The sequence below is a fragment of the Heterodontus francisci genome, chromosome 6 (assembly GCF_036365525.1).
Source record: "Heterodontus francisci isolate sHetFra1 chromosome 6, sHetFra1.hap1, whole genome shotgun sequence".
Taxonomy (NCBI): Eukaryota; Metazoa; Chordata; class Chondrichthyes; order Heterodontiformes; family Heterodontidae; genus Heterodontus; species Heterodontus francisci.
The window spans coordinates 52,509,918-52,537,094 of NC_090376.1; the positions used below are offsets into that span (position 1 = coordinate 52,509,918).

A 27,177-nucleotide genomic window follows, 5' to 3' on the forward strand; every position below is an offset into this window, starting at 1 on the left:
TGTTGTTGTCTCTATGTGGTTTGTTGTATACAATCCTTGAAAGAACTGGGCTCAAAGGGAATGCCTTGTTTTTAAAGATATGGGAGTAAAAAATACAAATTCATGCTGACTGCAGACTCCATGCGGTTCTTCTGGTACAAGTGCTCCCTAGTATTAATACATTTATTTTATATTTGCACAAATTATATTAATTGAAACACCTTTCTGCTTGTGGCATACAGAGCCATAGAATGATGAGGTTTGAGTTTGTACTCTCAAAATCTTTTAGTAATCTTATTCAGGCTGCACAGTGAACAACAACTTATTTATATAGCGCCTTTAACGTAGTAAGACATCAAGGCACATTAGAGCATTACAAAACAAAATATTACACCAAGCTACATGAGATATCCAAGCAGATGACCAAAAGCTTGGTCAAAGAGGTAGTTTTTAAGGTGTGTCTTAAAGGTGGAAAGTGAGGTAGAGAAACCGTGGGGTGCAGGGAGGGTATTCCAGAGCTTGGGGCGGAGGCAGCTGAAGGCACAGCTACGAATTGTGGAATAATTATAATTAGGGATGCTCGAGGTCAGAATTAGAGGAGCAAAGATTTCTTCGAGGGTTGTGGAGCTGAAGGAGATAAAGAGAAATGGAGGGGTGAGGTCATGGAGGGATTTGAAAGCATGGATAAGAATTTTAGTATAAAAAAATTTCCTTGGCCGGGAGCCAATTTAGGCCAGTGAGCATGGGTGTTAGGTGAAAGGGACTTTGCTGCTTGTATCTTTAACTTGCATCAAGTCTTGGATGACCTCACGTTTACCTAAAGGAGGGTAGAATGTGAGACACCAGCCAGGAGTGCATTGAAATGGTCAAGTCTGGAGGTAATGAAGGTAACGAATGAGGGTTTCAGCGGCAGATCAGCTGAGACAGGGAAGATGTCGGGCAATGTTGCGGAGGTGGAAATGTACAGTCTTAGTGATGGTGCGAACATAAGATGGGAAGCTGATCTTGGGGTCGAATGTGACCATCAAGGGATACTGGAATAGTGCAGGAAAATGGTGTTGAAGTAGCTGATCAGCCATAATCTCATTGGGGGAACTGGCTCAAAGGGATGAATGGCCTCCTACTCCTATTTCTTATTATTGTCATGCAGGCCCCCACCTGCCAAGAATGAGGCACATATATTTTGCCACATGGGTATTAAATTTTAAAATGGTTGCTGGGAAGAAAAGAAGGCCTATTACAAGGGGTTGCCAAGCCTCTGGCTGGAAAGACATCAATTTTTTCATACTAGCAGACAGTGTTGGAACAAAGGAACCAGTCCCTGCCCCAATACACAGAAGAGACCTGGTCAAACCAGTCGGTCATGTGACCATCTGCTGGCCAACTAGGGGAGTTTTAAATTGGAGAAACAGAATTTGAACTCTGAAAGCTGTTTGCTCCTGGACTGAAAAAGACCCCCCTCCTGTCTGCTCTGATCTCATTCTCACCAGCTTCAGAATCCATTGAAAACATATGAACCCTGAGAGAGAAAAGTCTCCTACAGTGAACAAGGTTTAAGAAGAATTCTGGGCCCCAACGAAAAGCAAGATCTACCTACAAGCAAAGACTACAGCGAGCTTGAAGTACAGTAACAAAAATCCCTCTTCAGAGATTGCCTCAAATCTCCAATATTTTTCTTCTTTTTTCTGTCTCCATTTGCATGTGCATATTGCATGCTAGCCTGCGGCATGGCGTGTATCCATAGGCGTCAACTAAATTGGAGTTTAAGTTTTAATAAATTTCACTTTTCTTCTTTAAACCTAAGAAAGCATATTTGTGTTGGTTTCTTTGCCTTATAATTGGAAAGCGATGAACAAGGATTCACCAAGGGGGAGCTAAAAACATGGTGTGTTTAAAATTAAACCCTGTTACAGTAAGACCAGGTGAAGGCTGACAGGGAACCCTAGACCTCTTTCTCACCTGGTCATAACAGAAATTTGGGTGCTAGCATCCAGAATTGACCCACAGACAAACAAGAGAAATTGGAAGAGGGAAGCCAAATTGTTCCCAAGCAAAGAAGAAAGAGCAAGTTTTCAATACAGGTTTTCTTGTGGTTGTATGTGATTGAATATGAACATGTCTGCAACTGAAGCTAGTAGCTGTCCAAGCCAGTGTGAAGTAACTTGGGATAAGTTAAAAGCACCGTCTATGGAGGAGTTGAGGAAAATGGCTGAGTAGTGTGGGATCACTACATGGCAAGGCTAGGAATTCTTAACTCCTAAGGCTAGTGGCCAACCATTTTTCCCTTAAATCTGAAGAAGCAGAAACAAGGTTAGAAACAGACCTAGACAAAGCACTGCTAGCAAAGATACAATTGGAACAAAGGAAACTTGAATTCGAAGAAAGAGGAGAGAGACAGGAGAGGGAGAAAGAAAGAGCCTTCCAGAAGGAAAGTGAAGAAAATGAAAGGCAGGAGAGAGAAAGAAAGAATATTCCAGAAAGAATGCGCAGAAAGAGTGTTGAAGTGGCTTGCGTTAACTAGGGGATGACAGAGTAACCCCAGTGAAAGCATGGTGTTACAACCAGATGAGAAAGGTGTCTAGAGGTCTTTTGTTGTCTTCACCTGGTCTTATTGTAACAGGGTTTTATTTTAAACAGTGTTTGGAGCTTCCCCCACTTTGTTCACAACTTTCCAATTATAAGACAAAGAAACCAATTCACACAGGTTTTCTGAGGTTTAAAGAAAAAATATGAAATTTTATTAAAAAATTAAACTTAAACTCTGATATGGTTAACGCCTAGGGATATACGACGCGCCCATGTGATACACACATGCAAATAAGGACAGAAAAGAGGAGAGGAAAATATAGTAGAGAGGGGTTTGAGGCAATATCAGAAGAGTTTCTTGTTTACTGTGCTTTGAGCTCACTTGATTGTAGGTAGTCTTACTGTTTGTCGGGGCCCAGTATTGTTCTTAAACCTTGTTCAAGTTAAGAGACTTTTCTCTCTTGGAAGTTCACGTGTTTTCACAAGATTCAGTTCCGTGGGAAAGAGATGGAGGCAGGCAGGACTGGAGAGGAGGTTCTGTTCCAACCGGGAGCCAGGAGCTTTTCTCAATTCAAATCCTCTGTTGGAAGTTCAAATTCAAAACCTCCAACAGTCAGTCAGTCATGTGACCTAAACTGGTCTTACCACTTCTTTTGTGTATTGGGGAAGCAACGACTGGATCCCCATTGTTCCAACACTGTCGGTTACTATGCAAATGTCTTTCCAGTCAGGGGCTTGCAGTTTTAACTTTTACTGTTCATGCAGCAAAATAATGTGTGCCTCAGTCTTGACAGAGGGGGGTTTGCCTGACAATGACCACTATGGAGGAGCATAATTCAGGGCTGGGTACAGAATTGTTAAAACTAGCTCATCTAACCCCAATATTCAATGAAGAAGATGCAAGAGCATTTTTTGAGTCGTTTGAGAAACTGGCAAGGGAGCTAAAATTCCCAGTTGAGACCTGACCTCTTTTACTGCAAAGCAAACTAACTGGAAAAGCCCATGAGGTTTATTCCCTGTTGCCAGATGAGAGTTAATCAAATTATGAACTGACCAAAAATGCTATCCTCTGGGCATGACAGTTAGTTCCTAAAGCCTATCGCCAAAAGTTTGGAACCTTCAAGAAGCAAGCTAATCAAACTTATCTGGAGTTTGAAAGAAGTAAACAGCTGGCTTTTGACCAGTGGCTAAGGGTTCTTAAAGTACAGCTCAGCTATGAGAATCTCCGAGAAGTAATTCTATTCTAGGAATTTAAACAGTCTCTCCCACTCTCCATAAAGACCCATGTAGAGGAGCAGCGGGTCCAGAGAGCCCGGCAAGCGGCCGTTCTGGCTGATGAGTTTGCTTTAATTTATAAGTTGGTTTCCCAAGGGAGGACCTTTTTCTAGTCACCTCCACAAGTCCGAAAAGGACAAAGGGTGTGCAGGTGATAGAAGCCCAAGCAGTTCTGGGAGAGAAAGGAAAGCAGACACGGGGCCCTCCTATAGCCAAAAAGGAAGGTGCTGTGAGCAAGTGTGTGACCCAGAGACCTGTGTGCTTCCACTGCAATAAAGCAGGGCATTTAAAAGCTGACTGCTGGAACCCAAAGGGGAAACCGATAGAGTTAATCAGGGCACACCCGCTCAGTGAAGAAGGGAACCTGATGAAAAGCACAGCAGAACAAATTGTGGCTTTAACTACAGTAAGAGTGAGACCCAGGAAGCTTACAGCTGCAAGTGCAGGAAAAGTTAATAGGATTCCTAAGGGTTATCAAGGTTTTATGTCTGAAGGGAAAGCAACCCCATACCCCTCGAGTGGGGCATGCAAGCCTCAGGGACATGGGCCACTAAGTTCCTTTTACTGGGAAAAGGCCTGACCTTTCCCCCAGAGAGTGCAGTGAACACCAAAATGGTGGTGAATGGTATTGGAGGACAGTGTAAGCCTGTACCTGTACACTGGGTGCACTTGGAGTGCGATCTAGTTTCGCGACCGGTGGCCGTAGGGATTGTCCCTAGTTTGCCTGCGAGTGGGGTTGACCTCCTAGGTAATGATCTGGCTGGGGTGAAGGTGGTCGCCTTCCCAGTAGCGAAAGAAAGACCGCAGGAGGTCAGAGAGACAGGGCCATGGCAGGAGATGGCCCCCTGCAGTTTCCCTGAATGTGTAGTGGATCAGGCCGTGGTCAAACCAGCTCCCCCAGAGGAGATTGCATTGGCACTGCAAGCAGATGACCATGAGGTCTGCCTGTCCTGAGACTTTCTTTGGAAAGTTAGGAGACCTAGGGAATGAATTAAATATATTTTCCCTAGCTGAGGCTCAGCGAGCCAACCCAGTATTGCGAGAGTTAGCACAGGCTGCCCAGTCTGAAAGTGAAACGGAGAGAGTCCCTGATTGTTACTATTTAAAAAATGAGGTACTGATAAGGAAATGGAGTTTTCCTCACAGACCTGAGAGCAAGGAACGGACAGTAGTTCACCAGTTAGTGGTGCCACAGAGGTACTGGGGAGAAATATTAAGGGCCCATGAGAATGCACTGTTTGTACATACTGGTATACGAAGGACCAAAAACCCACATAAGACAGCAGTTTGACTGGCCAAAACTCCACAAAGATGTGGTGGAGTACTGCAGGAATTGCCATATGTGCCAGGTTGAGGGGAAACCCCAACCTACAGTGAAACCTGCACCCCTAAATCCTGTGAGTGTTAGGAGGACCCTGCAGCAGAGGGCTGGTGAACTGTAAGGGACCCCCGCCAAGAACAAAAGGGGACAGGTAGGCACAAAGCTGGCAAAAATTTAGAAAGGGAAGGGGAAAAAGTGACCAAGAGGACAGGTTAAAGGAAGTCTGGGAGGAATCCCAGATGAAAACCCCTACTGTCTGGTCAGCCAACCCTGAAAAATTTGAAAAGTTAGACCCCACATCATCTTATGTAAATGCAGACACTAGAAGCACCCCACCAGAGTTGCTAACCACATTTACAGGCACCTGCAGAAACAAAGAAAGACCTCTAGGGGGCAGAGAAACCGTGAGGGTGATTCATCACCTAGTGGAAGTCCCACCGGAGGGACAGTAGAATCTGCACACATACCTGCAGGCAGGAGTGGCCCAGAGAGCAAAGGGGAGATTAATAAAGAATCCTCCCCCACAGTCAGAGAAAAAGGGAACCACCCATCCCCTGGAATCAAAAGCCTTTGCATGACTCAGCAAAGCACTGAAAGTGAGTTCAGGATAGATCCGCCCACTACTGAATCTTTTGGGAAAAAATTCCAATTCCGGGCTAATTAAATCTAACCCTTCCCCCTCCCACCCGCCCTTTGACAGACCTCAACAGGTCAGTCATGGCAGTCATGGCCATGGGCAAACTGAAGAAAAACCTTCCCCAAAGAATCACTTGTTTACTGGGATGCCAAAAAGGGGCAATTAAAGCAGCACTGGCACCAAGAAAAGACCGGCAATTTTAATAAGCTTTAGGATTTATAAGTGAATGTGAGAAATGCATGTTTTTTTCCTGTATCTTATATATTTTCTCTCGATCCTTTTAATGAAATGCACTTTTCTTAAATGGCATTTCATTCCTCTGGGTGTGGAGGTGTCATGCAGGCCCCCACCGGCCAAGAATGAGGCACATTAATTTCGCCACATGGACATTAAATTTCAAATTGTTGGGAAGAAGAGAAGGCCTGTGACGAGGGGTTGCCAGGCCTCTGGCTGGAAAGACATTTTTGCACATTAACAAACAATGCGTGGAACAAAGGAGCTATCCCCTGCTCCAATACAATCCACAAACAGACGTGGTCAAACCAGTTAGTCACAGACTAACCTGCTTGACAGTCTGGGGTTTTTTCTGAATTGTACAGTTTTGAGCTGTTTGCTCCTGGATTGAAAAGTCCTCTCCTGTCTGCTCCCATCTCTTTCTCACGGAACTCCAAAACCCACTCGACACATGAACCCCAAGAGAGAGAAGTCTCCTACAGTGAAAAAGGTTTAAGAAGAATACCGGGCCCCAACGAAAAGCAAGATCTACCTGCAATCAAGGACTTTACAGTGAGCTTGAAGACCCTTAACAAAAACTCTTCAGATATTGCGTCAAACTTTTCCACTTTATTTCTTCTCTTTTCTGTCTCTGTTTGCATGTGTGTATCGCATATGCACACTAGCATGGGCGCGTGTGTTTCGTAGGCATTAACCGAATTTGAGATTAATAAAATTTTTCTTTTCTTCTTTAAACATAAGAAAGCCTGGTTGTGCTGGTTTCTTTCGCTTATAATTGGAAAGCAGTGAACAAGGATTCACCAAGGGGGAGATAAAAACCTGTTTAAAATTAAAACCTGTTGCAGTAAGACCAGGTGAAGGCTGAAAGGGAACCCTAGACCTCTTTGTCACCTAGTCGTAACACTGGAAAGATGGGATGGATTTGGCAGGTGACCATGCTCAAAGAATTTGGCGAGGAAAGCGATGTTGGAGATGAAATGGTAGTTTGCAAGGATAGTGGGGTCGTGGGGTTTTTTTTTTTTGAGGGGGTGGTGATGGCAGATTTAAAGGAGAGGGTCAACACCTAGAGAGAGAGAGAATAGTTAACAATATTGGCTAACATGGTGACCAGGAACGAAAGTTGAATGGTCAGTTTAGTGGGAATAGGATTGAAGATAGGTGGGTCTCATGGACAAGATGAGTTCAGAGGGTATGAGGGGAGATGGGAGAGAAACCGGAGAAAGATGTGAGTTCAGGGCTAGGGCTGGGGGAGTATTAGAGGAAGTTTGGCTAAGTGAAGTACTGAATAGGAAAAGGGGCAATGTGAAAATACATCATGCCTCATGCTTATCCCCACCACCTATCAAACTATTTAAAAATAACATTAGTGAAATTTTGGGAATTGGTTACTTGTGTGTTGTCTGTTGTAAGAACAATGAGGCAAAAATAACTGGTCGAGTTGAAGAATAAAAAGTTTTCATATTTTAATTATATATTATTACCATAGACCTTTACATTGAAGATTTTTACAACTTTATATTCCAATATCTAATTTGTTTGTCTTTATACAGACCACCAATGGTGTAACAACACGTGATGAGGAAGAAATCAGTGAAGTACAAGAAGATGACAGAGAGATGTTCTCAGACCAGTTGGCTAGTATAGGCATGCTGGGGAGAATAGCAGCAGACCACTGCATACCTCTTCTTATAAGGTAGGTTGCTAATTTACTGTCACAAGAATTTGATACACATTTGACTTCAACATCATCTAGGAATCTTAAATTCATATGACCATCTGTGTTGTAGTGTTTTTGGGAAGTGTCCAAAAATGAGTTTTAAATGGAATTGGTTGCGGTTATGAACTTGAGGCAATAGAATCTTGATAGTATGTTCTGGGAAGTGGTACTACTTCCATTTAATCTTTCCTTGACCAGCCAGATTGAAAAGGTATCAATTTTTTTTTTGCCAGTTCTTTTCTACATCCCTTCCTGAAGACATTGCTGGGGTACAGTACCATTGGTGGCAGTCTGTCTCCAGTACCATGCCAAAGTGGCAATTATTATTGTGTCAGCCTTAATGGTGAGTGTTGCTGGGCTATTCATTCATGGGAAGCATCATAGCTAAGCTGGCCTAACCTGACACCTACACATCACACTTCAGGGTTTGCTGGAGAGTAATTATGAGTGAAGACCGTGACCTATTTTACCATCCTTAACCAAGGCTAGTTGTAACAACTTATATTTTATAAAATACCTTTGACATAGAAAAAAATACAAAGGCACTTCACATTCTCATTTTGAAGTACCTTACTAATGCCCTAACTCAGATCATCTAACTCAGCAGTCTGAGGATTGAATCTGGAACATTTGGAGCAGAGAACAATCCAGCTCTATGGGGAGAGCAGGACAGTGGGATTATTTTGGGTTTCTCTGGAAGAGAACCGGTATAGACACGATGAGCCAAGTGGTGGCCCACTGTGTTGTACACTTCTATGCATCCGTCAAATTAAACTGGCTGCAGTACTGGCTGAGCTCTGAATTCCGATCAAGAAATGTTAGAAATCTTATATGAAATGTCAGCCTTTTCTTGTCCCTTTGGTGTGTACGTATAGAAGAATGAACTAGTGTAGTTAATGGGATTGGGACAGTCTACTGGCACAGACTATTAGGGATGCAGTGAGGATGTAATCCGATCCTATCAAAAATGAAATGGTGCTGTAGCCCGGACAACTCCAAACAAGTATGCTCCCTGTAATGTGTTGGACCTGATGAGCTTCAGGAGCTGAACAACTTACAAGATTCAGACAGCAAGAGGAACATCATTTAGAGGTTTACCAAAAAAATGTTGTCCTGAAATCGAAATAAAAGTAGAAAATATTTGGAACAGGTCAGTCAGCATCTGTAAAAAGACAGGTTATGATCTGCTGAATATTTTCGATTTCTAGCATTTGTTCTTTTCTTTATTAAGTCATTAAATTGATAGGTTAATGGACATCATCATCTATACCAGTGATCTCCAATATGTTAGCCACTAGCCACATGTAGTTAATGGGGAATCCAGATGTGGCTAATTGCTTTTTTGATTTGTAAATTAAAAAATGAGTAATAGACATCGTTGTTGGGCATGAGATCTCAGTATTCATGTTTGCACGGCATGTGTACTTTAACTTTTTTGTCTGTTGGTAAAATGCTGCGACAAAAAAGCAGAATGAATGTTTTTTTTAATCATAGCTTGTGCTTATTGGTTTCCTGCTAAAATGGTGTGTAACATGGGTGAAAATGCTGTACTTCATCATGGAAACTACAATGACATTGAGTGGGGAGCTATCATTATGGTCAGCTCCGCCAATCACACCTGCTGAAGGCTCGAAGAAGAAAGAGTTCAACCACAGGGGCGGCGCAGTGGTTAGCACCGCAGCCTCACAGCTCCAGCGACCCGGGTTCAATTCTGGGTACTGCCTGTGTGGAGTTTGCAAGTTCTCCGTGTCTGCGTGGGTTTTCTCCGGGTGCTCCGGTTTCCTCCCACAAGCCAAAAGACTTGCAGGTTGATAGGTAAATTGGCCATTATAAATTGCCCCTAGTATAGGTAGGTGGTAGGGAAATATAGGGACAGGTGGGGATGTGGTAGGAATATGGGATTAGTGTAGGATTAGTATAAATGGGTGGTTGATGGTCGGCACAGACTCGGTGGGCCGAAGGGCCTGTTTCAGTGCTGTATCTCTAAACTAAACTAAACAATAACGAGCAGTTCAAACAGGACATGTAACGGCAAAGGACATGCAACATCCAACTGTGTTCGAGATGGAGATAAAGAGCGAGGGTGGGTCTGTCGCATCTCATTGTGCAAGTCAGCATTCTCAGCAATCATTATGATGAAGTAAAGGTGTCTCTTGCAACTGCTAGACAAAAGTCTAGAAACTGTGCGGTCTGATAAATACATACCAGAATTCCAACTTCCAAAGAGAAAGACTAATGTTTAGCATTGAATGGTGCCAGATATTAAATAAATATATTTGTGAAGTACTGTGCTTAAGGCATATTCTACTAAAATTAGTGCATGAAGCTGAAATAGTTTCTCCATAGCCTATGGCTAGTTAACACTTTCTATTGGACAGTACTGATCCGTGTAAAGATAAATGATTCAGGACTGAAGGGATGATAGATTTATAAGTTGGATCAAGTTGTAAATAGGATTATTCAATAAATATGTATACTCTGTATACTTTAAGCTTTGTACAAACTAGAGCATGTTATAATGAGAATGATGAAGGGATAAGTGATAAATGTTAATTTTTGATTTAATTAGTGTTGGTGTAATGCCATGATAAATCTTTGTTCCTTTCTTTCTCCCATATTCATTTTTGTTGGAATCCTGTTCCTGTGTTTGTCAGTGTTGCTTCATATTCATCATTTTAAGAGCAGAGCAATAGCAGCCAGGGTGACTTGTCCACCTTGCACCAATGCAATTGCGATAGCCAGTCATGGATCCTGCATCTTGCCCCTCTGTGTACAGTGTGCTACAGCCAATCTCTGGAATAAATATCAATCACTGTTTTTTAATAACCTTTAGAGATTCCTTATGTACACATTTAGTGATTAAATCCCTTTGTCTTAATTCTGTAATTTGATAAACTGATTTTTCTTCTGATGCAGCTTATTAGAAGATAGAGTTACAAGACTTCATGGCCAGTTACAAAGGCAACAACAGCAGTTCCTTTCATCACCAGGGCCAGCATCATTGGATAATAAAGTACTGGATGATTTGTATGAGGATATTCATTGGCTACTTTTAGTCACAGGTAGGTTCACTAGTTATATTTTAAATATATTGACTAGATAACGTTTTAATGGTTATTTATGATATTCGTTTTTGAAATGGAGTGTCTGCTGACAACGCAGCCAAGTGCCATCATCGCTGTGTTCTGAACTGCGCACATGTGCGGAACGCATTCATCCTTGCGCATGCGCAAAATGCACCCGAGCTTTATCATCTTGCCAGTACTGATGCGTGTGAATACGTCATTACACAAAAGGACATCAGCCTCCAGCACGAGTTTTGGAAAGTGGCCTCAATTTTCGCTTCTCTTCCCTGCTCGCTCGCTCCCACAATCAGCACCTCAATCGCTGCATCTTTTCCCCGTTCCCTCCTGCGCCCACCTGGTCACTTGCTTCCCGCCTCACCTCAAGCACCCCACTCACTCTCCTGCCCACCCCCCCAAACTTCTCTGGGCAGGGAGTGAACGGAAGGAGGGAACGGTGACCAGTCAGGCGTGGGAGAGAATGGCAGGATGGAACAGTGAGAAGGTGGGCTTGGGAGAGCAGGAAATTTAGGCAGCGATCATGGGAGCAAGTGGGGATCAGAAGCGGTGATTGTAAGAGGGTACTGTTGTAGAGGGGTGGGTGGAGGCAGTGATCATGGCTATTGAGGATTGAGGGGATTTGGGTTCAATTCTCTTTTTGTGTTGAATTAGGCAGCGCCATCTTTATTACTGGCAGCTGTCTGAGACGGCACTAGCAGTGACGTTTCTGTCGATGAGGCTACATTTGTGCATGTGCTACTACTGTGCCATCTAGTGGTTGTGTTGTCTGCAAACTCAGCCTTACTGCAAAGGCTGTGTACTGTAAAGAAACTGACTTGGGAAGTTCTTTAAAAAGACTGAAACTGAACTTGCTAGCCACCAAGCATGCCAATTTTCTTTTAACCGTTGGTATGTTCAGCACTCTCCTTAGAAATGATTATTTCAGATTTTGTGTGCTAATGTAACAAGGTACTGTAGAGTTGCTAGAAAGTCCAAATGGGCATGTGCTGGAGTAGACCCCATTTTAGCTAATTCAGGAAGAATGCTGTGGTGTGAGATGGCTACCTCTTATAAGCATTTCAAGGAGACAAATTATTTGAAGAAGGAATGTGCACTGCAAGTTTCAGATTGTAAAAAGCAATGCTATGTTGGATTTGGAGCGTTGGTTTGAATATCTCAAAGTTTGCAGGCAGGAAGTTAGACCTTTTCAAACAAAAGTACATTTTAGCTTTGGCGAATCTTGGAAAACAGTGCATTGTGGTGGGGCAAGTCTGCTTTAAACTGTACTCTTCCTTGGTTGCATGTGCTTTTCTCTGTTTAATGAAATAACTTGTTACATGAAGAAATTTAGTTTGGTTCTATGTACATTGTAGCTTTCAATATAATGTGAAATTAACTCATAGAATGCTTAAAAAGTACTTGTAACATGGTATCTTTGTTGATGTTGCTAGGCTACCTCTTAGCTGATGATACTCAGGGAGAGACTCCTCTTATACCTCCAGAAGTAATGGAATATTCCATTAAGCATGCCACTGAGGTTGACATTAACACAACACTTCAGATTTTGGGTTCCCCAGGGGAAAAAGCCTCCTCCATTCCAGGATGTAACAGAACAGATTCTGTGATTAGGTAAGAGTTTGTTTTAAATATGGTTGGAAGAAAGGTTGTATAGGTGGAAAGATTTTGAGTAAAAGCTACTAAAGTTAGCAGTAATCACTTAAAAAAAAAATCCCTTGTTCCACCAAAAACCATAGGGCCTATCGATAGTATAAAGTTTTAGATTAACTTTTAAAGTTCAGTCCAACCATTTATTGTCCTGGAGTTCTGATGGCAACTACTTTATTTCAAACATTATGAATAAGCACTTCACAACTTGTTTAAGTGTTACAAATGGCAAACTTGTAACATTTGATAACTATTCCGTAATAGTGCTGTGCATGGATTAGCTGGTGTTCTTGCTCTTTTTCTTAAAACACTGTTTTTGCAATTAAACAAAAATTCCAATTAAATGCTTATTTAAAAATTTGTAGGGCTTTACATTTAAAGCTGTCTTACAGATTTATAGCTTATTTCTTTTTACATTGGTTACTATATTAGAAAATTAACTTTATAGAAACAGATTTTGATTTTAAATTTGATTTTGCACTTTTCCTTTTTTCAGTTCACTTGTCATTGTTTTATTATGGGCTGCACTTTAAACTGCTGGGACTTCAATGGAACAGAAAATAGGTTGGTGGGGTGGTGGAGGCCACGTATAACAGATGGCCAATCTGATATTGCCTGTTTTACATCCCAACTGAAGTTGAAAGTTCCGATCTATGTATTTATAGTTATACCCTCCACTCTGGAGGGCAGCACAATCTGTCTCTTACAAATATCTGCAAACTGCTCTCACCGTGTAATTGTTAGTAGGGTGTTAGCAATTTAAGCAGTCATTTGGATGCATCTTTTCCATCTCTTTGAAATTAAACGTTTGATTTCTGTGCAACAGTCCATCTTGATTCTAACTCCTACAATGTTTCAGCTGTTAAATGTCTTGTGTGATGCTGAGCAATACAAACAAAGGTGGTTCTGAGTTTGATCTTAGCCAGTACAGTGGCAGGGCATTATCATTGGCTGCAATGAGGGGCACATCAGCCATGGTTCTCATTTTTGATTGCTATGTGTGGAACAAGAACAGAATTGCTCAAAGTACGCTCAAATAGCCAGCTTACACTTGAAGGATAGCATTCGGCAGTACCACAGCTTGTCCCTACCTTTAGGAGAAATTGGGATATAATTTTTTAAAAAGGATTGAAAATATAAATGTATTAAAGTGTATCTTTAGTGAAGTTTAGACTTCTTTGAAACTGTAAGTAAACCTGTGAATTAACATTCAACTGATCTGAAATGCTTATTTCCAGGTTGTTAGCTGCTGTTCTGAGAGCTTCAGAAGTTGAGTCTCGAGCCACAAGGGCAAACTTGACAGAACTACTCAGTCCACAAATGGGAAAAGATATTATGTGGTTCCTGAAACGATGGACAAAGGCTTACCTTTTAGTAGATGAGAAACTTTATGACCAGGTCAGAAATCAGGTGTTTCCTGTGTGTTCAATATTAAATGCATTTGTAGATTTACAAACTTTTGTTTCTTAATCAATTTTATGGACTTTCCTTCAGATCTGGTCTTCCACATCTATACAAGTACGTTCACTTAATTATTTTTACATTCTTGTGCATGCCCCCTAATTGGACCTGTAATCTGTGCCAGTTCCTCCCCATATCTGGATGAGTATTCTATCTGGTAGGTCACTGCATCCCTTTGATAACTTCGAGCTTTTATGTAGACTCTGGTGCATGGTGCGCTATATTTTTCACTTCTGTGTTTGGTACCAAATATACATCAGCCCCAATATTGCTAATTTTCCTTGATGGAAAAAAAATCCATATTCAGATCAACCCACTTAATTTGCTTACTCAGTTCAAGAGTGAATATATTGATTTTTAGTGAAGAAATGCCTGAAATTGCAGTCCAGGTAGGGCCAGTTCTATGTAATAGATAAGGTTGATTTCGAGTACGTTTGAAGAATTTTTCAGCTATCCCTTTTCCAACAAAAGCCATACTTTTGGGTCACTGTTTAGACTGAAGTATTTTTAATTGGTGTACAGTGTCTGAGTCACACATTCCAAAGGTGCCTTGGGCAGTATGGGTATCTTCTCTTGGAAATAAAATGACATAACCTATTGAAATTGTTAGTATAGTTAGCAAGACTTTGGATTTCCTGAATTGTCTGCATAAAGTCATCCAGTTTATTACAGAACTTAATTTATATTGTATCAAGTCTACAGCACAGAAACAGGCCATTCAGCCCAGCTGGCCTATGCTGGTACTTACGCTTCACATGAGCCTCCTCCCACCCCTCTTCATCTAATCTTCTCAGCATACCCTTGTATTCTTTTCTCCCACCTGCTTTCGTACTGATCTAGCTTTCCCTTAACTGCATCGATGCTATTTGCCTCAACTACCCTTTGTGGTAGTGCAAAAGTGAACTATTGTGGATGCTGGGAATCTGAAACAAAAGCAAAAAATGCTGGAAATACTCAGCATCTGTGGAGAGAAAAACAGGAGTTAACGTTTCAGGTCTGTAACCTTTCGTCAGAACTTCCTTCTAGTGGTGGATTCCATGTTCTTACCACACTCTGGATCAATAAGGTTTCTCCTGAATTCCCTAATAGATTTATTAGTGACCTTTTTTAAATATAATTTTTGAATCCCCTATAAGTGGAACCATCTCTATATCTACCCTTCTTCATTTTAAAGACTTCTGTCAGGTTATCACTCCACCTTCTCCTTTCTAGAAAAAAAGTGTCCCAGTCTTTCCTGATAGCTGCAATTTCTCAGTTCTGGTATTCATCCTTGAAAACGTTTTTTGTACTTTCTCCAATGCCTCAATATCCTTTTTATAATATGAAGACCAAACTGTTCAGTCTTGGAATTTCTTTTCACATCAAAGAACTTTCTTGTGTTTGAGCAACTGCCAGATGATTATTGGGGCCTAGTCACAAAATAGCCCCTTTTTTTCTTTTGTTAGATGATTTTGTATCCAACAGTTTGGTTTGACTGTTTGACCAACGTTCTCAGTTTTCTATATTACTGGTCAAGTTACACTTTATATTGTGAAATTTTGTCTCGTCTTCTGCCCTTTATGAAGGGTTAAAAGAAATAACTGAAGAAGATATGCTAAAAGGGTCTTTCTGGTGACTTATTTATGTTTTCTGATTGAGTTAGAAGTCTCAGCCACAGTGAATCTTGAGAAGAACAAAATAGTGGAGATCAGAATATGTTGTAGCGCTTGTAATTGTGTAAACAAGATGAAACTGTCAGCTTAGCTTAGTTGGGAGTGCTGACTGCAAGCCTATGGATTTGAGCACCTCATTAAGATTGACGCTTCAGTTCATTTATTGAAGTGCTACATTGCTGGAGGTGGTCCTTTTGGGTAATAAGTTAAACTGAGATCCTATCTACCCGTTCATTTAGAATTAAAAAGATCCCTTGGTATTTTTCAGAGGAGCCAGAGTTTACCTTGGCTAACGTTCTTCTCTAAAATTAAATTATTTGGTCTTCCATTTACTTATTGTTTGTAGGAACTTACTGTGCGCAAATTGGCTGCCACAAAACGGTCATTGCACTTCAAAAGTAGTAAATTTTTGTTAAGCCCCTTGTGAGTTCCTTAAGCTATGATGAGCTATATAACTGTAAGTTTCTTCATGAGAAATTGTGTTAGAACAATAGTAGTGCAAAATAACTCAAGTAGAAAATTTGAGATTAGTTTAAAAATTAGTGAATTTGACAAAACAAAAAAAACTACTGAAACACAAATAAATTGAAATATTTACTTGTGCCTTCCCAAGGACTCCAAGGTAGTGGTGCACTGTCCATTATTGGATAATTTTTGCACAGTCCCCTGTTAGACCCAAGAGCTGAATGGGCATCAATACTAATTTTTTAAAGCAAATCCTCTCTTCCTCACAGATCAGTTTACCTTTAAGTACAGCGTTTGGTGCAGACACTGAAGGCGCTCAGTGGATTGTTGGGTACCTTCTAGAAAAAGTTATCAGTAATCTCTCGGTGTGGATTGCAGAGCAGGACCTGGCAAATGACACAGTTCAACTCCTTGTAACACTCGTAGAGAGGAGAGAACGGTGAGTACTTGGTGGAGTGGATAATAAGAATGGAACAAAACCCATCGGTCACCACGATTTAACAGCCAACTCTCAATAGTAGCCGATTTTTCTCAGAATATTCTAATTGATACACATTTTGCCTCTTGTCTATTCATGTTGCCACAGTTACCAGTAGATACTAGTTTTTCAACTATTGAATGGTATTTAAAGGGATAAATATCACTGAAATCATGGGACAAGAGGTAGTCCATTTGGCACTAGCCTGTGCTGAATTTAGACCTCTCTTGAGGGCTGATTTTACATGGACCCATTTTCCTGCTTTCTCTCCATTCTCATATTCTTCGTAAGTAGTCATCACGTACCCTTTTGAAAGCTGTAATTGCTTTAGCATTATCATTGTGGAAAAGCATTCCACATTCTGATGATTGCACAAAAAAGATTCTTATCACTCCATTTGTGTATTCTAGTGTATACCTTGTATGGCCCCTTGTCTTTGGATTTGCCAATGGAAATAATCAGTGTTTACCTAGTCCTCTATTTTACCATTTCAACCACATACAAAATTTGAGAAAATACTTCTCCTTAGTGACTTTCCTCATAAATCAAATCCCTCATCCTGGTAAGCCTGTGCTGCACTTTCTCCAAGGCTGTTATATCCACCCCATTCCTCTCCCGCCCCATATTGAGGAACCCAAACCTGCACACACTATTTCAGATGTGACCTAATAGTTATTTTGTGTAGAATTATCATGACCTTTTTTTCTCTCTCATTCAGTCCTGTTTGATATAAACTCCCAAATTATATTTATTTTCTAATATGTTTATGGAAACCTTTGCAATTTTTTTCCAAAAGCTCTTGTCTTTTTTTTGTTTTGATTTGTGTTATGTTCCAGCATAAGTACCTTTCAGTCATTTCTTCAAAAAATTACTTACCCACACACTTTCTCACTGAAATGACTTATGCGCTGAGGGATTAGTTTGCTGGAAGTAGATGATGCTGTATTTCAGTGCTTGGCCTCAAACAGATGGCCAGCATTCTATAATATAAATTTTTACAGAAAATTAGGTTGCTTTTTTGACAATCATCCATACAGCCATCCAAGGCTTTATCTGGAGTATTGATTACATGAACATTTAACTTAGAACTAGGAGTAACACATTAAGTAGCTTATTGACTGAAATATTTAAAGTGTATGTGCGTAAAAGTTCAAAGTGTGCACAGCCCAAAGATTTTCTAAAATCATAATTGAATGTTCAAAAGAATTGTAGCTTTAAACCCATGACAAAAATGTATTTTTGAAAGATTAGGCCATTTCACTGGGCATTGCAGTTCTTTTCCAACCAATTAAATCATGCAATGAAATATAGAATTCTTGATTTTTAAAGCACTTACTTTGTTCAAGATTTGAATGCCAATTATAGTTAATTGTAAGGTCATAACTGCATTCCGATAACTATAATTCCTTCTTTGCACATATTTTATAAGTAGTGTTAATTGATAACTATTTCCTTTTAGGGCCAATTTAGTAATAAAATGTGAAAGTTGGTGGAATTTAGCAAAACAGTATGCAAGTCGAAGTCCACCACTGAACTACCTTCCTAGTAGTGTACAACGAACATTGATGAAAGCCCTGGTTTTGGCAGGGTTTGCTCATGTGGATACAGAAACAAAGCAACAGTATTGGACAGAGGTGAGAATTTGTATATGGATTTAAGTTGATATTTTGTCGAAAGTTTTCTGTGGGGTTTCTAGCATCTCTAAGGTAAGTATTTAATGTGATAGAGTAAATGTCTCTGAAAGAGAATACAGACCAAGAAGGTTCTAGGTTCAGTTTCTGGTCTCCACTAAATCAGCTGATCTCAGCTATAATTCACTTTACTACTTCCATATCCAGTGGACCTGCTGGAACATCTATGAATGTCAATAAAGGGTAGGATCAAGCTATGATATCCTCCATAGTCCAATCAGCTGCCAACACTGACTCCCTAAAATTCATGGATTGGAGGATGTTGTAAGTCAGCAGCTATGTCTGTGGGACCAAGAATATCTTACTGATTCCATGTTCACTGAAGTTCCATTGGTAGCAGCCATATGTAAATGACGGTGGTGTGGATGTCATCTTGTCACTTATCCTAAATTCAATTACTGCTGCCTTCTCGTCCACCCTTTAGAATGAGCACATGGTTCAGCGAGGTGGATGAACTTGGTTAAAGGTTTCTTGCTCAGGTGGGATTTGCTTGTTCAAGACTTTTGGCCATATCTTGGGGCTCACTCTAGGTATTGCAATTTTTTTTTTACCTCTTATCCTCAAGAAATCTTCCAGTGCATACATTATCTTCCTTGGAAGCGTTTTATTTCAAAACCATTGCTGAGCTGGAATCTGAGGACTGCAGAATGGGAATCCACATGCTGGTCGAAGAGGAGCAGCAGGAGGCTGAGAGGAAAGCCAGATTAATCAGACAGCACCAAAGGAGAGCTACATCTTCCCAACACTACCCATGCAGCAGGATATATGGGCCAGACACAATTATTGAGACATTTCTTAGAAGCTCTGTCTCAGAGGTTGCACTTCAGTCATGAATCATGGAAGGAACTCTGTACATTGCTGCAACCAAATCTGAAACCAAGTCCCATGGCAGGCACATCTCTGACTGTGTCAAACGAAATAACCACAGGTTTAACTTTTATGCCTCTAGCTGATTCCATGAAGCCACAGTGGCTTTTACCGTATCAGCCAATATGCTGTGCATTCTTCTGTAACGCAAATTATTGATCGTCTCTGTGCCAGGACATCTCTGATCATACATTTGACAGTACTCCACACTGATGACTGAGGCCACTGTTTTTTTCAGAATTGCTAGATTTCTCAGGGTTGTGGAAGCTGTTAACTGCATTCATGTGGCACTACATGCCCCAAATGTAAAGCCTCATTAAGATGAGCTGCAAAGGCTTCCATTCCATGCTCTACATGTCATTTGCAATGACAGGCACAGCTTCTTGCGCACAAATTCACGATATGCTGGGAGCTGTCATGGTATCGTTATACTTTGTCCTGTGTCTCAGCTGTATCACAACAGTGGCAAGGGACAGGATGGATTCTGGGTGACAAGGGGTTCTCACTACTCCCACAGCTCTTGACACTTCTTTGTAGGACCCACAGTGCTGCAGAAGAGTGCTACAATGAAGACAACACAAGAAATAGGAGCAGGAGTAGACCATATGGTCATCAAGCCTGCTCTGTCATTCAAAACTATCATGGCTGATCTTCGGATTCAACTCCACTTTCCCGCCCGCTCGCCATACCCCTTGATTCCCTGAGAGCCCAAAAATCTGTCTATCCCAGTCTTAACTGTATTCAATGATGGAGCATCCACAACCATCTGGGATAGAGAATTCCAAAGATTCACAACCCTTTGTAGTAATTTCTCCTCATCTCAGTCCTAAATGATCGGCGTCTTATCTTGAGACTGCGCCCCCGTGTTTTAGATACCCCGACCAGCAGAAATAATCTGTGTCTTTCCCATCCCTTTAGAATCATATATGTTTCAATGAGATCACCCCTCATTCTTCAGAACTCCAGAGAATACAGGCCCAATTTACTTAGACTCTCATCATAGGACAGTCCCCTCGTCCCAGGGACCAATCTGGTGAACCTTCGTTGCACTGCCTTCAGTGCAAGTATGTCCTTTCTTAAAAGCAAAATACTGTGGATGCTGGAAATCTGAAATAAAAACAAGAAATGCTGGAAATACTCAGCAGGTCTGGCAACATCTGTGGAAAGAGAAGCAGAGTTAACCTTTCAGGTCAGTGAACCTTGTTCAGAACTAGCAAATATTAGAAATGTGAAGGGTTTTAAGCAAGTAAAGCGGGGGTGGGGCAAGAGATAACAACGGAGGTGTAGACAGGACAGAGAATAACCGTCCAGAAGGTCATGGAGCAAAGGCAAACAATATGTTAAAAGTGTGTTGAAAGACAAAGCATTAGTACAGATAGGGTGCTAGTGGACTAAACAGCCAGAAATACAAACATGAAAAAAAAACGTGGGTAGGCAAACTTAACAAACGAAAATAAAATAATGTAAACACAAAAAAAAAGAAAAAATAACTAAAAATAAAAGAAAATGGGGGCCCGTCAGGCTCTGAAATTATTGAACTCAATATTCAGTCCGGCAGGCTATAGTGTGCCTAATTGGTAAATGAAATGCTGTTCCTCGAGCTTGCATTGATGTTCGCTGGAACACTGTAGCAATCCCAGGACAGAGATGTGAGCATGAGAGCAGGGGGGTGTGTTGAAATGGCAAGCAACTGGAAGCTCAGGGTCATGCTTTCGGATTGAGTGGAGGTGTTACGCAAAGCGGTCACCCATTCTGCATTTGGTCTCGCCAATGTGGAGGAGACCACATTGTGAGCAGCGAATACAGTATACTACATTGAAAGAAGTACAAGTAAATCGCTGCTTCACTTGAAAGGAGTGTTTGGGGCCTGGGATAGTGAGGAGAGAGGAGGTAAATGGGCAGGTATTACACCTCCTGCGATTGCAGGGGAAGGTGGGAGTAATGGAGTGGACCAGGGTGTCATGGAGGAACGATCCCTTCGGAATGCTGATGGGAAGGGAAGGGAAGATGCGTTTGGTAGTGGCATCACGCTGGAGGTGATGGAAATGGCAGAGGATGATCCTTTGGATATGGAGGCTGATGGAGTGGAAAGCGAGGACGAGGGGAACCCTGTTGCGGTTCTGGGAGGGAGGGGAAGGGGTGAGGGTTGAGGTGCGGGAAATGGGCCAGACACGGTTGAGGGCCCTGTCGACCACAATGGGGGGAATCCTCAGTTGAGGAAAAAGGAAGACTTATCCGAAGCGCTGTCATAGAAGGTAGCATCGTCAGAGCAGATGCGTCTGAGATGGAGAAACTGGGAGAATGGAATGGAGTCCTTACAGGAGGCAGGGTATGAAGAAGTGTAGTCGAGGTAGCTGTGGGAGTCGCTGGGCTTATAATGGATATTTGTAGACAGCCTATCCCCAGAGATGGAGACAGAAGTAGAGGAAGGGAAGTGTCAAAGATGGACAATGTTGAGAGAAGGGTGGAAATTAGAAGCAAAGTTGATAAAGTTTTCCAGTTTGGTGGGAGCAGGAAACGGCACCAATACAGTCGTCATTGTACCGGAAAAAGAGTTGGGGGAGGGGGCCTGAGTAGGACTGGAACAAGGAATGTTCGACATAGGTGAGGTGAGAGTGACTGCCCTTGACATCAAGGCAGCATTTGACCGAGTATGGCATCAAGGAGCCCTAGCAAAACTGAGGTCAATGGGAATCAGGGGGAAAACCCTCCGCTGGCTGGAGTCATACCTAGCGCAAAGGAAGATGGTTGTGGTTGTTGGAGGTCAATCATCTGAGCTCCAGGACATCACTGCAGGAGTTCCTCAGGGTTGTGTCCTAGGCCCAACCATCTTCAGCTGCTTTATCAATGACCTTCCTTCAATCATAAGGTCAGAAGTGGGGATGTACGCTGATGATTGCACAATGTTCAGCACCATTCGTGACTCCTCAGATATTGAAGCAGTCCATGTAGAAATGCAGCAAGACCTGGACAATATCCAGGCTTGGGCTGATAAGTGGCAAGTAACATTCACGCAGCACAAGTGCCAGGCAATTACCATCTCCAACAAGAGAATCTAACCATCTCCTCTTGACATTCAATGGCATTACCATCACTGAATCCCCCACTATCAACATCCTAGGGGTGACCATTGAGCAGAAACTGAACTGGAGTAGCCATATAAATACCGTGGCTACAAGAGCAGGTCAGAGGCTAGGAATCCTGAGGCGAGTAACTCACCTCCTGACTCCCCAAAGCCTGTCCACCATCTACAAGGCACAAGTCAGGAATGTGATGGAATACTCTCCACTTGCCTGGATGGGTGCAGCTCCAACAACACTCAAGAAGCTCGACACCATCCAGGACGAAGCAGCCCGCTTGATTGGCACACCATCTACAAGCATTCACTCCCTCCACCACCGACGCATAGTGGCAGCAGTGTGTACCATCTACAAGATGCACTGCAGCAGTGCACCAAGGCTCCTTAGACAGCACCTTCCAAACCCGCGACTTCTACCGACTAGAAGGACAAGGGCAGCAAATACATGGGAACACCACCACCTGCAAGTTCCCCTCCAATCTACACACCATCCTGACTTGGAACGATATCGCCGTTGCTTCACTCGCTGGGTCAAAATCCTGGAACTCCCTTCCTAACAGCACTGTGGGTATACCTACCCCAAATGGACTGCAGCGGTTCAAGAAGGCAGCTCACCACCACCTTCTCAAGGGCAATTAGGGATGGGCAATAAATGTTGGCACAGCCAGTGACACCCACATCCCATGAATGAATAAAAAAAAAAATCCCACAAAAAGACAGGCATCACTAGGACCCATGCGGGTACCCATAGCAACACCTTTTACTTGAAGGAAGTGAGTGGAGTTGAAGGAGAAATTGTTCAATGAGAACAAGTTCAGCCAGGCGGAGGAGGGTGGCGGTGGATGGGGACTGGTTGGGCCTCTGTTCAAGGATGAAGCGGAGAGCCCTCAAACCGTCCTGGTGGGGGGATAGAGGTGTAGGGAGATTGGTCGTCCATAGTGAGGAGGAGGCGATTGGGGCCAGGAAACTGGAAATTGTCGAAATTGTCAAAATGGTTGGTACCTTGTAGAGGCTCCGTGCCAACTTTCAGACACTTGTTCCTACCTCCCCCTGGACTATGACCCCACCACCGAACATCAAGCGACTGTCCACAGGACTGTCACTGAGCTTGTCTCCTCTGGAGATCTTCCGTCTACAACTTCCAACCTCATAGTTGCGCAACCCCTGGCAGCCTGCTTCTACGTCCTTTCCAAAATCCACAAACAGGACTGTCCTGGCAGACCCATTGTGTCAGCCTGCTCCTGCCCCACTGATTTTCTTTCTTCCTATCTTGACTTATCTTTTCTCCGCTGGCCCAGTCTCTTCCCACCTATATCTGTGACTGTTCTGATCCCTACGTCATTTTGAAATTTTCCAGTTTCCTGGTCCCAACCGCCGTCTCTTCACTATGGACGACCAATCTCTCTACACCTCCATCCCCTACCAGGACGGTTTGAGGGCTCTCCGCTTCTTTCTTGGACAGAGGCCCAACCAGTCCCCATCCACTGCCACCCTCCTCCGCCTGGCTGAATTTGTTCTCACATTGAACAACTTCTCTTTCAACACCACTTGCTTCCTTCAAGTAAAAGGTGTTGCTATGGGTACCCGCATGGGTCTTAGTTATGCCTGTCTTTTTGTGGGATATGTCGAGCATTCCTTGTTCCAGTCCTACTCAGGCCCCCTCCCCCAACTCTTTTTCCGGTATATTGATGACTGTATCGATGCCGTTTCCTGCTCCCGCCCCGAACTGGAAAACTTTATCAACTTTGCTTCTAATTTCCACCCTTCTCTCACTTTTACATGGTCAATCTCTGACGCTTCCCTTCCTCGACTTCTCTGTCTCTATCTCTGGGGATAGGCTGTCTACTAATATTTATTATAAGCCCACTGACTCCCACAGCTACCTTGACTACACTCCTTCATACCCTGCCTTCTGTAAGGACTCCATTCCATTCTCCCAGTTTCACCGTCTCCAACGCATCTGCTCTGATGATGCTACCTCCCATGACAGCGCTTCTGATATGTCTTCCTTTTTTCCTCAACTGAGGATTCCCCCCACTGTGGTCGACAGGGCCCTCAACTGTGTCCGGTCCATTTCCCGCACCTTTACCCTCACTCCTTACCCTCCCTCCCAGAACCGCGACAGGGTTCCCCTTGTCCTCACTTTCCACCCCCTCAGCCTCCATATCCAAAGGATCATCCTCTGGCATTTCCGCCACCTCCAGCGTGATGCCAAACACATCTTCCCCTCCCTTTGCCCTGTCAGCATTCTGAAGGGATCGTTCCCTCCGTGACACCCTGATCCACTCCTTCATTACTCCTATCACCTCGTCCCCTTCCCAAGGCACCTTCCCCTGCAATCGTAGGAGGTGTAATATCTGCCCATTTACCTCCTCTCTCCTCACTATCCAAGGCCCCAAACACTCCTTTCAGGTGAAGCAGCGGTTTACTTGTACTTCTTTCAATGTAGTACACTGTATTCGCTGCTCACAATGTGGTCTCCTCTATATCGGGGAGACCAAACGTAGACTGGGTGACCACTTTGCGGAACACCTTCACTCAGTCCGAAAGCATGACCCTGAGCTTCCAGTTGCTTGCCATTTCAACACTTCCCCCTGCTCTCATGCTCACATCTCTCTCCTGGGATTGCTGCAGTGTTCCAGTGAACATCAGTGCAAGCTCGAGGAGCAGCATCTCATTTACCGATTAGGCACACTATAGCCTGCTGGACTGAACATTGAGTTCAATAATTTCAGAGCCTGACGGGCCCCCATTTTATTTTTATTTTTAGTTATTTTTTCTTTAAATTTTTTTTGTTTTATTTTATTATATCTTGGTTTTTTCTGTTTGCCTACCCACTGTTTTTTCATGTTTGTATTTCTGGTTGTTTAGTCCATTAGCACTCTATCTGTACTAATGCTTTGTCTTTCAACACACTTTTAACATATTGTTTGCCTTTGCTCCATGACCTTCTGGACGGTTATTCTCTGTCCTGTCTACACCTCCTTTGTTATCTCTTGCCCCACCCCCGCTTTACTTGCTTAAAACCTTTCACATTTCTAATATCTGCTAGTTCTGAACAAGGGTCACTGACCTGAAAGATTAACCGCTTCTCTTTCCACAGATGCTGTCAGACCTGCTGAGTATTTCCAGCATTTAATTAGTGTTGACTCCTGTCAACAACACTGGCTGAATAAGATTTGTATATTTTATTAATGTATTCAGGATGCATTATAAATATTCAGATTTAAACACTAGAACACAGTCTGTTTAACAGGTCTTTCAATTTGAAGGAGAGGATGGGAAATATTTTGGAGGAACAGCCATGAAAATCCACAGCTATGTTGTGCTTGAGGTTTTGGGGTTTTTTTTTTTCTGAGGCTGATTCTGACCCCTCTCAATGTCCACACTGTATAATCTTCAGTTGCATGAGCCATAGCTAATTTTCTTCTATACAGTTCAGGGTGCCAAGGCCAACTTTAGCATCCCATTGCAGCCCAGGTTGTGATTCACTAATCCATAATCTCCCGAGCATGGTGGCTTGTGCTGAGATGGAGATGGTTTTGATTGATGATTGACATTTTAAAAAAATTCAGTGGCTTAGTGGTTTGGATTTAAGAACTGGTGGATTTTTTTTTAAGACAGTTATCTGTGGGGAAAAATTCTTTTGTTCAACTTTAATCCCCTTCTTTTCTGAAGGTGTTGACGTCGGCTTGGTTATGGTTTAATGGACATCCGTCAACCTTCCCTTAATGGCCACTCTTCGTGTGTGGCCTCTGGTAGTCAGTGTTGGCAAGCTGTATAATTATGGAGGACATCACAACTATGCTGTTTGCTCATAAGTTTCACCCCCCCCCCCCCCCCCCCGGCACACACGCACACACACACGCGCACACCCCCCCCCCCCCCCCACCGACACGCGCACGCACCCCCCCGACACGCACGCACGCACCCCCCCCCGACACGCACGCACGCACCCCCCCCGACACGCACGCACGCACCCCCCCCGACACGCACGCACGCACCCCCCCCGACACGCACGCACGCACCCCCCCGACACGCACGCACGCACCCCCCCGACACGCACGCACGCACCCCCCCGACACGCACGCACGCACCCCCCCGACACGCACGCACGCACCCCCCCGACACGCACGCACGCACCCCCCCCCGACACGCACGCACCCCCCCCCCGACACGCACGCACCCCCCCCCGACACGCACGCACCCCCCCCGACACGCACGCACGCACCCCCCCGACATGCACGCACGCACCCCCCCCGACACGCACGCAAGCACCCCCCCCCCCGACACGCACGCACGCACCCCCCCCCGACACGCACGCACGCACCCCCCACCCCCGACGCACGCACGCACACACACACTCCCCCCCGACACACACATGTTTGTGTCCTTTCTTAAATGTGGAGACCAAAACTGCACACAGTACTCCAGATTTGGTCTCGCTAAAAGCCTGTACAATTTAGCAAGACTTCTTTATTCCTTTACTCCAATCCCCTTGCAATAAAGACCAACATGCCATTTGCCTCCCGAATTGCTTCTTGTACTGGCATGTTAACTTTCTGCTTCCTTGTACAAGCACACACAAGTCTCTTTGAACATTGCCATTTACAAGTTTCACACCTTTGAAAAAAATATTTTGCTTTTCTATTCTTATAACCAAAGTGCATAACTTCACACTTCCCTACATTTGACTCCATCTGCCATCTTGTTGCCCACTCATTTAACCTGTCTATATCTCCATGCAGCCTTTCTGTGTCCTCCCCACAGCTTACCTTTCCACCTACCTTTGTATCATCAGCAAACTTAGATACGTTACTCTGTCTCTTCATCTAAATCATTAATATAGATTGTAAATGGCTGAGGCCCCAGCACTGATTCTTGTGGCACTCCACTATTTACTGCCTATCAACTTGAAAATGCCGCATTTATGCCCACTTGTTGCTTCCTGTCTGTTAACCAATCATCTATCCATGCTGATATATTACCCACAACTCCATGAGCCCTTATCTTAGAATCATAGAAAGCTTAAGACACAGAAAGAGGCATTGCCTGTCAACCTTTTGTG

The 27,177-nt window shown here is 43.2% G+C and overlaps 1 protein-coding gene across 5 annotated transcripts in view; it reads left to right on the plus strand.

Moving 5' to 3' along the window:
- Nucleotides 1-27,177, plus strand: part of xpo4 (exportin 4) — a 173,956-nt gene that overhangs the window by 110,164 nt on the left and 36,615 nt on the right. For all 5 annotated transcript variants that reach the window (XM_068033652.1, XM_068033655.1, XM_068033653.1 and 2 more), the window contains 6 exons: nucleotides 7,523-7,665; nucleotides 10,606-10,751; nucleotides 12,203-12,380; nucleotides 13,655-13,814; nucleotides 16,264-16,433; nucleotides 17,932-18,106. In XM_068033652.1, coding sequence (XP_067889753.1) covers nucleotides 7,523-7,665; nucleotides 10,606-10,751; nucleotides 12,203-12,380; nucleotides 13,655-13,814; nucleotides 16,264-16,433; nucleotides 17,932-18,106 — 972 coding nt within the window. The remainder of the gene's footprint in view (nucleotides 1-7,522; nucleotides 7,666-10,605; nucleotides 10,752-12,202; nucleotides 12,381-13,654; nucleotides 13,815-16,263; nucleotides 16,434-17,931; nucleotides 18,107-27,177) is intronic.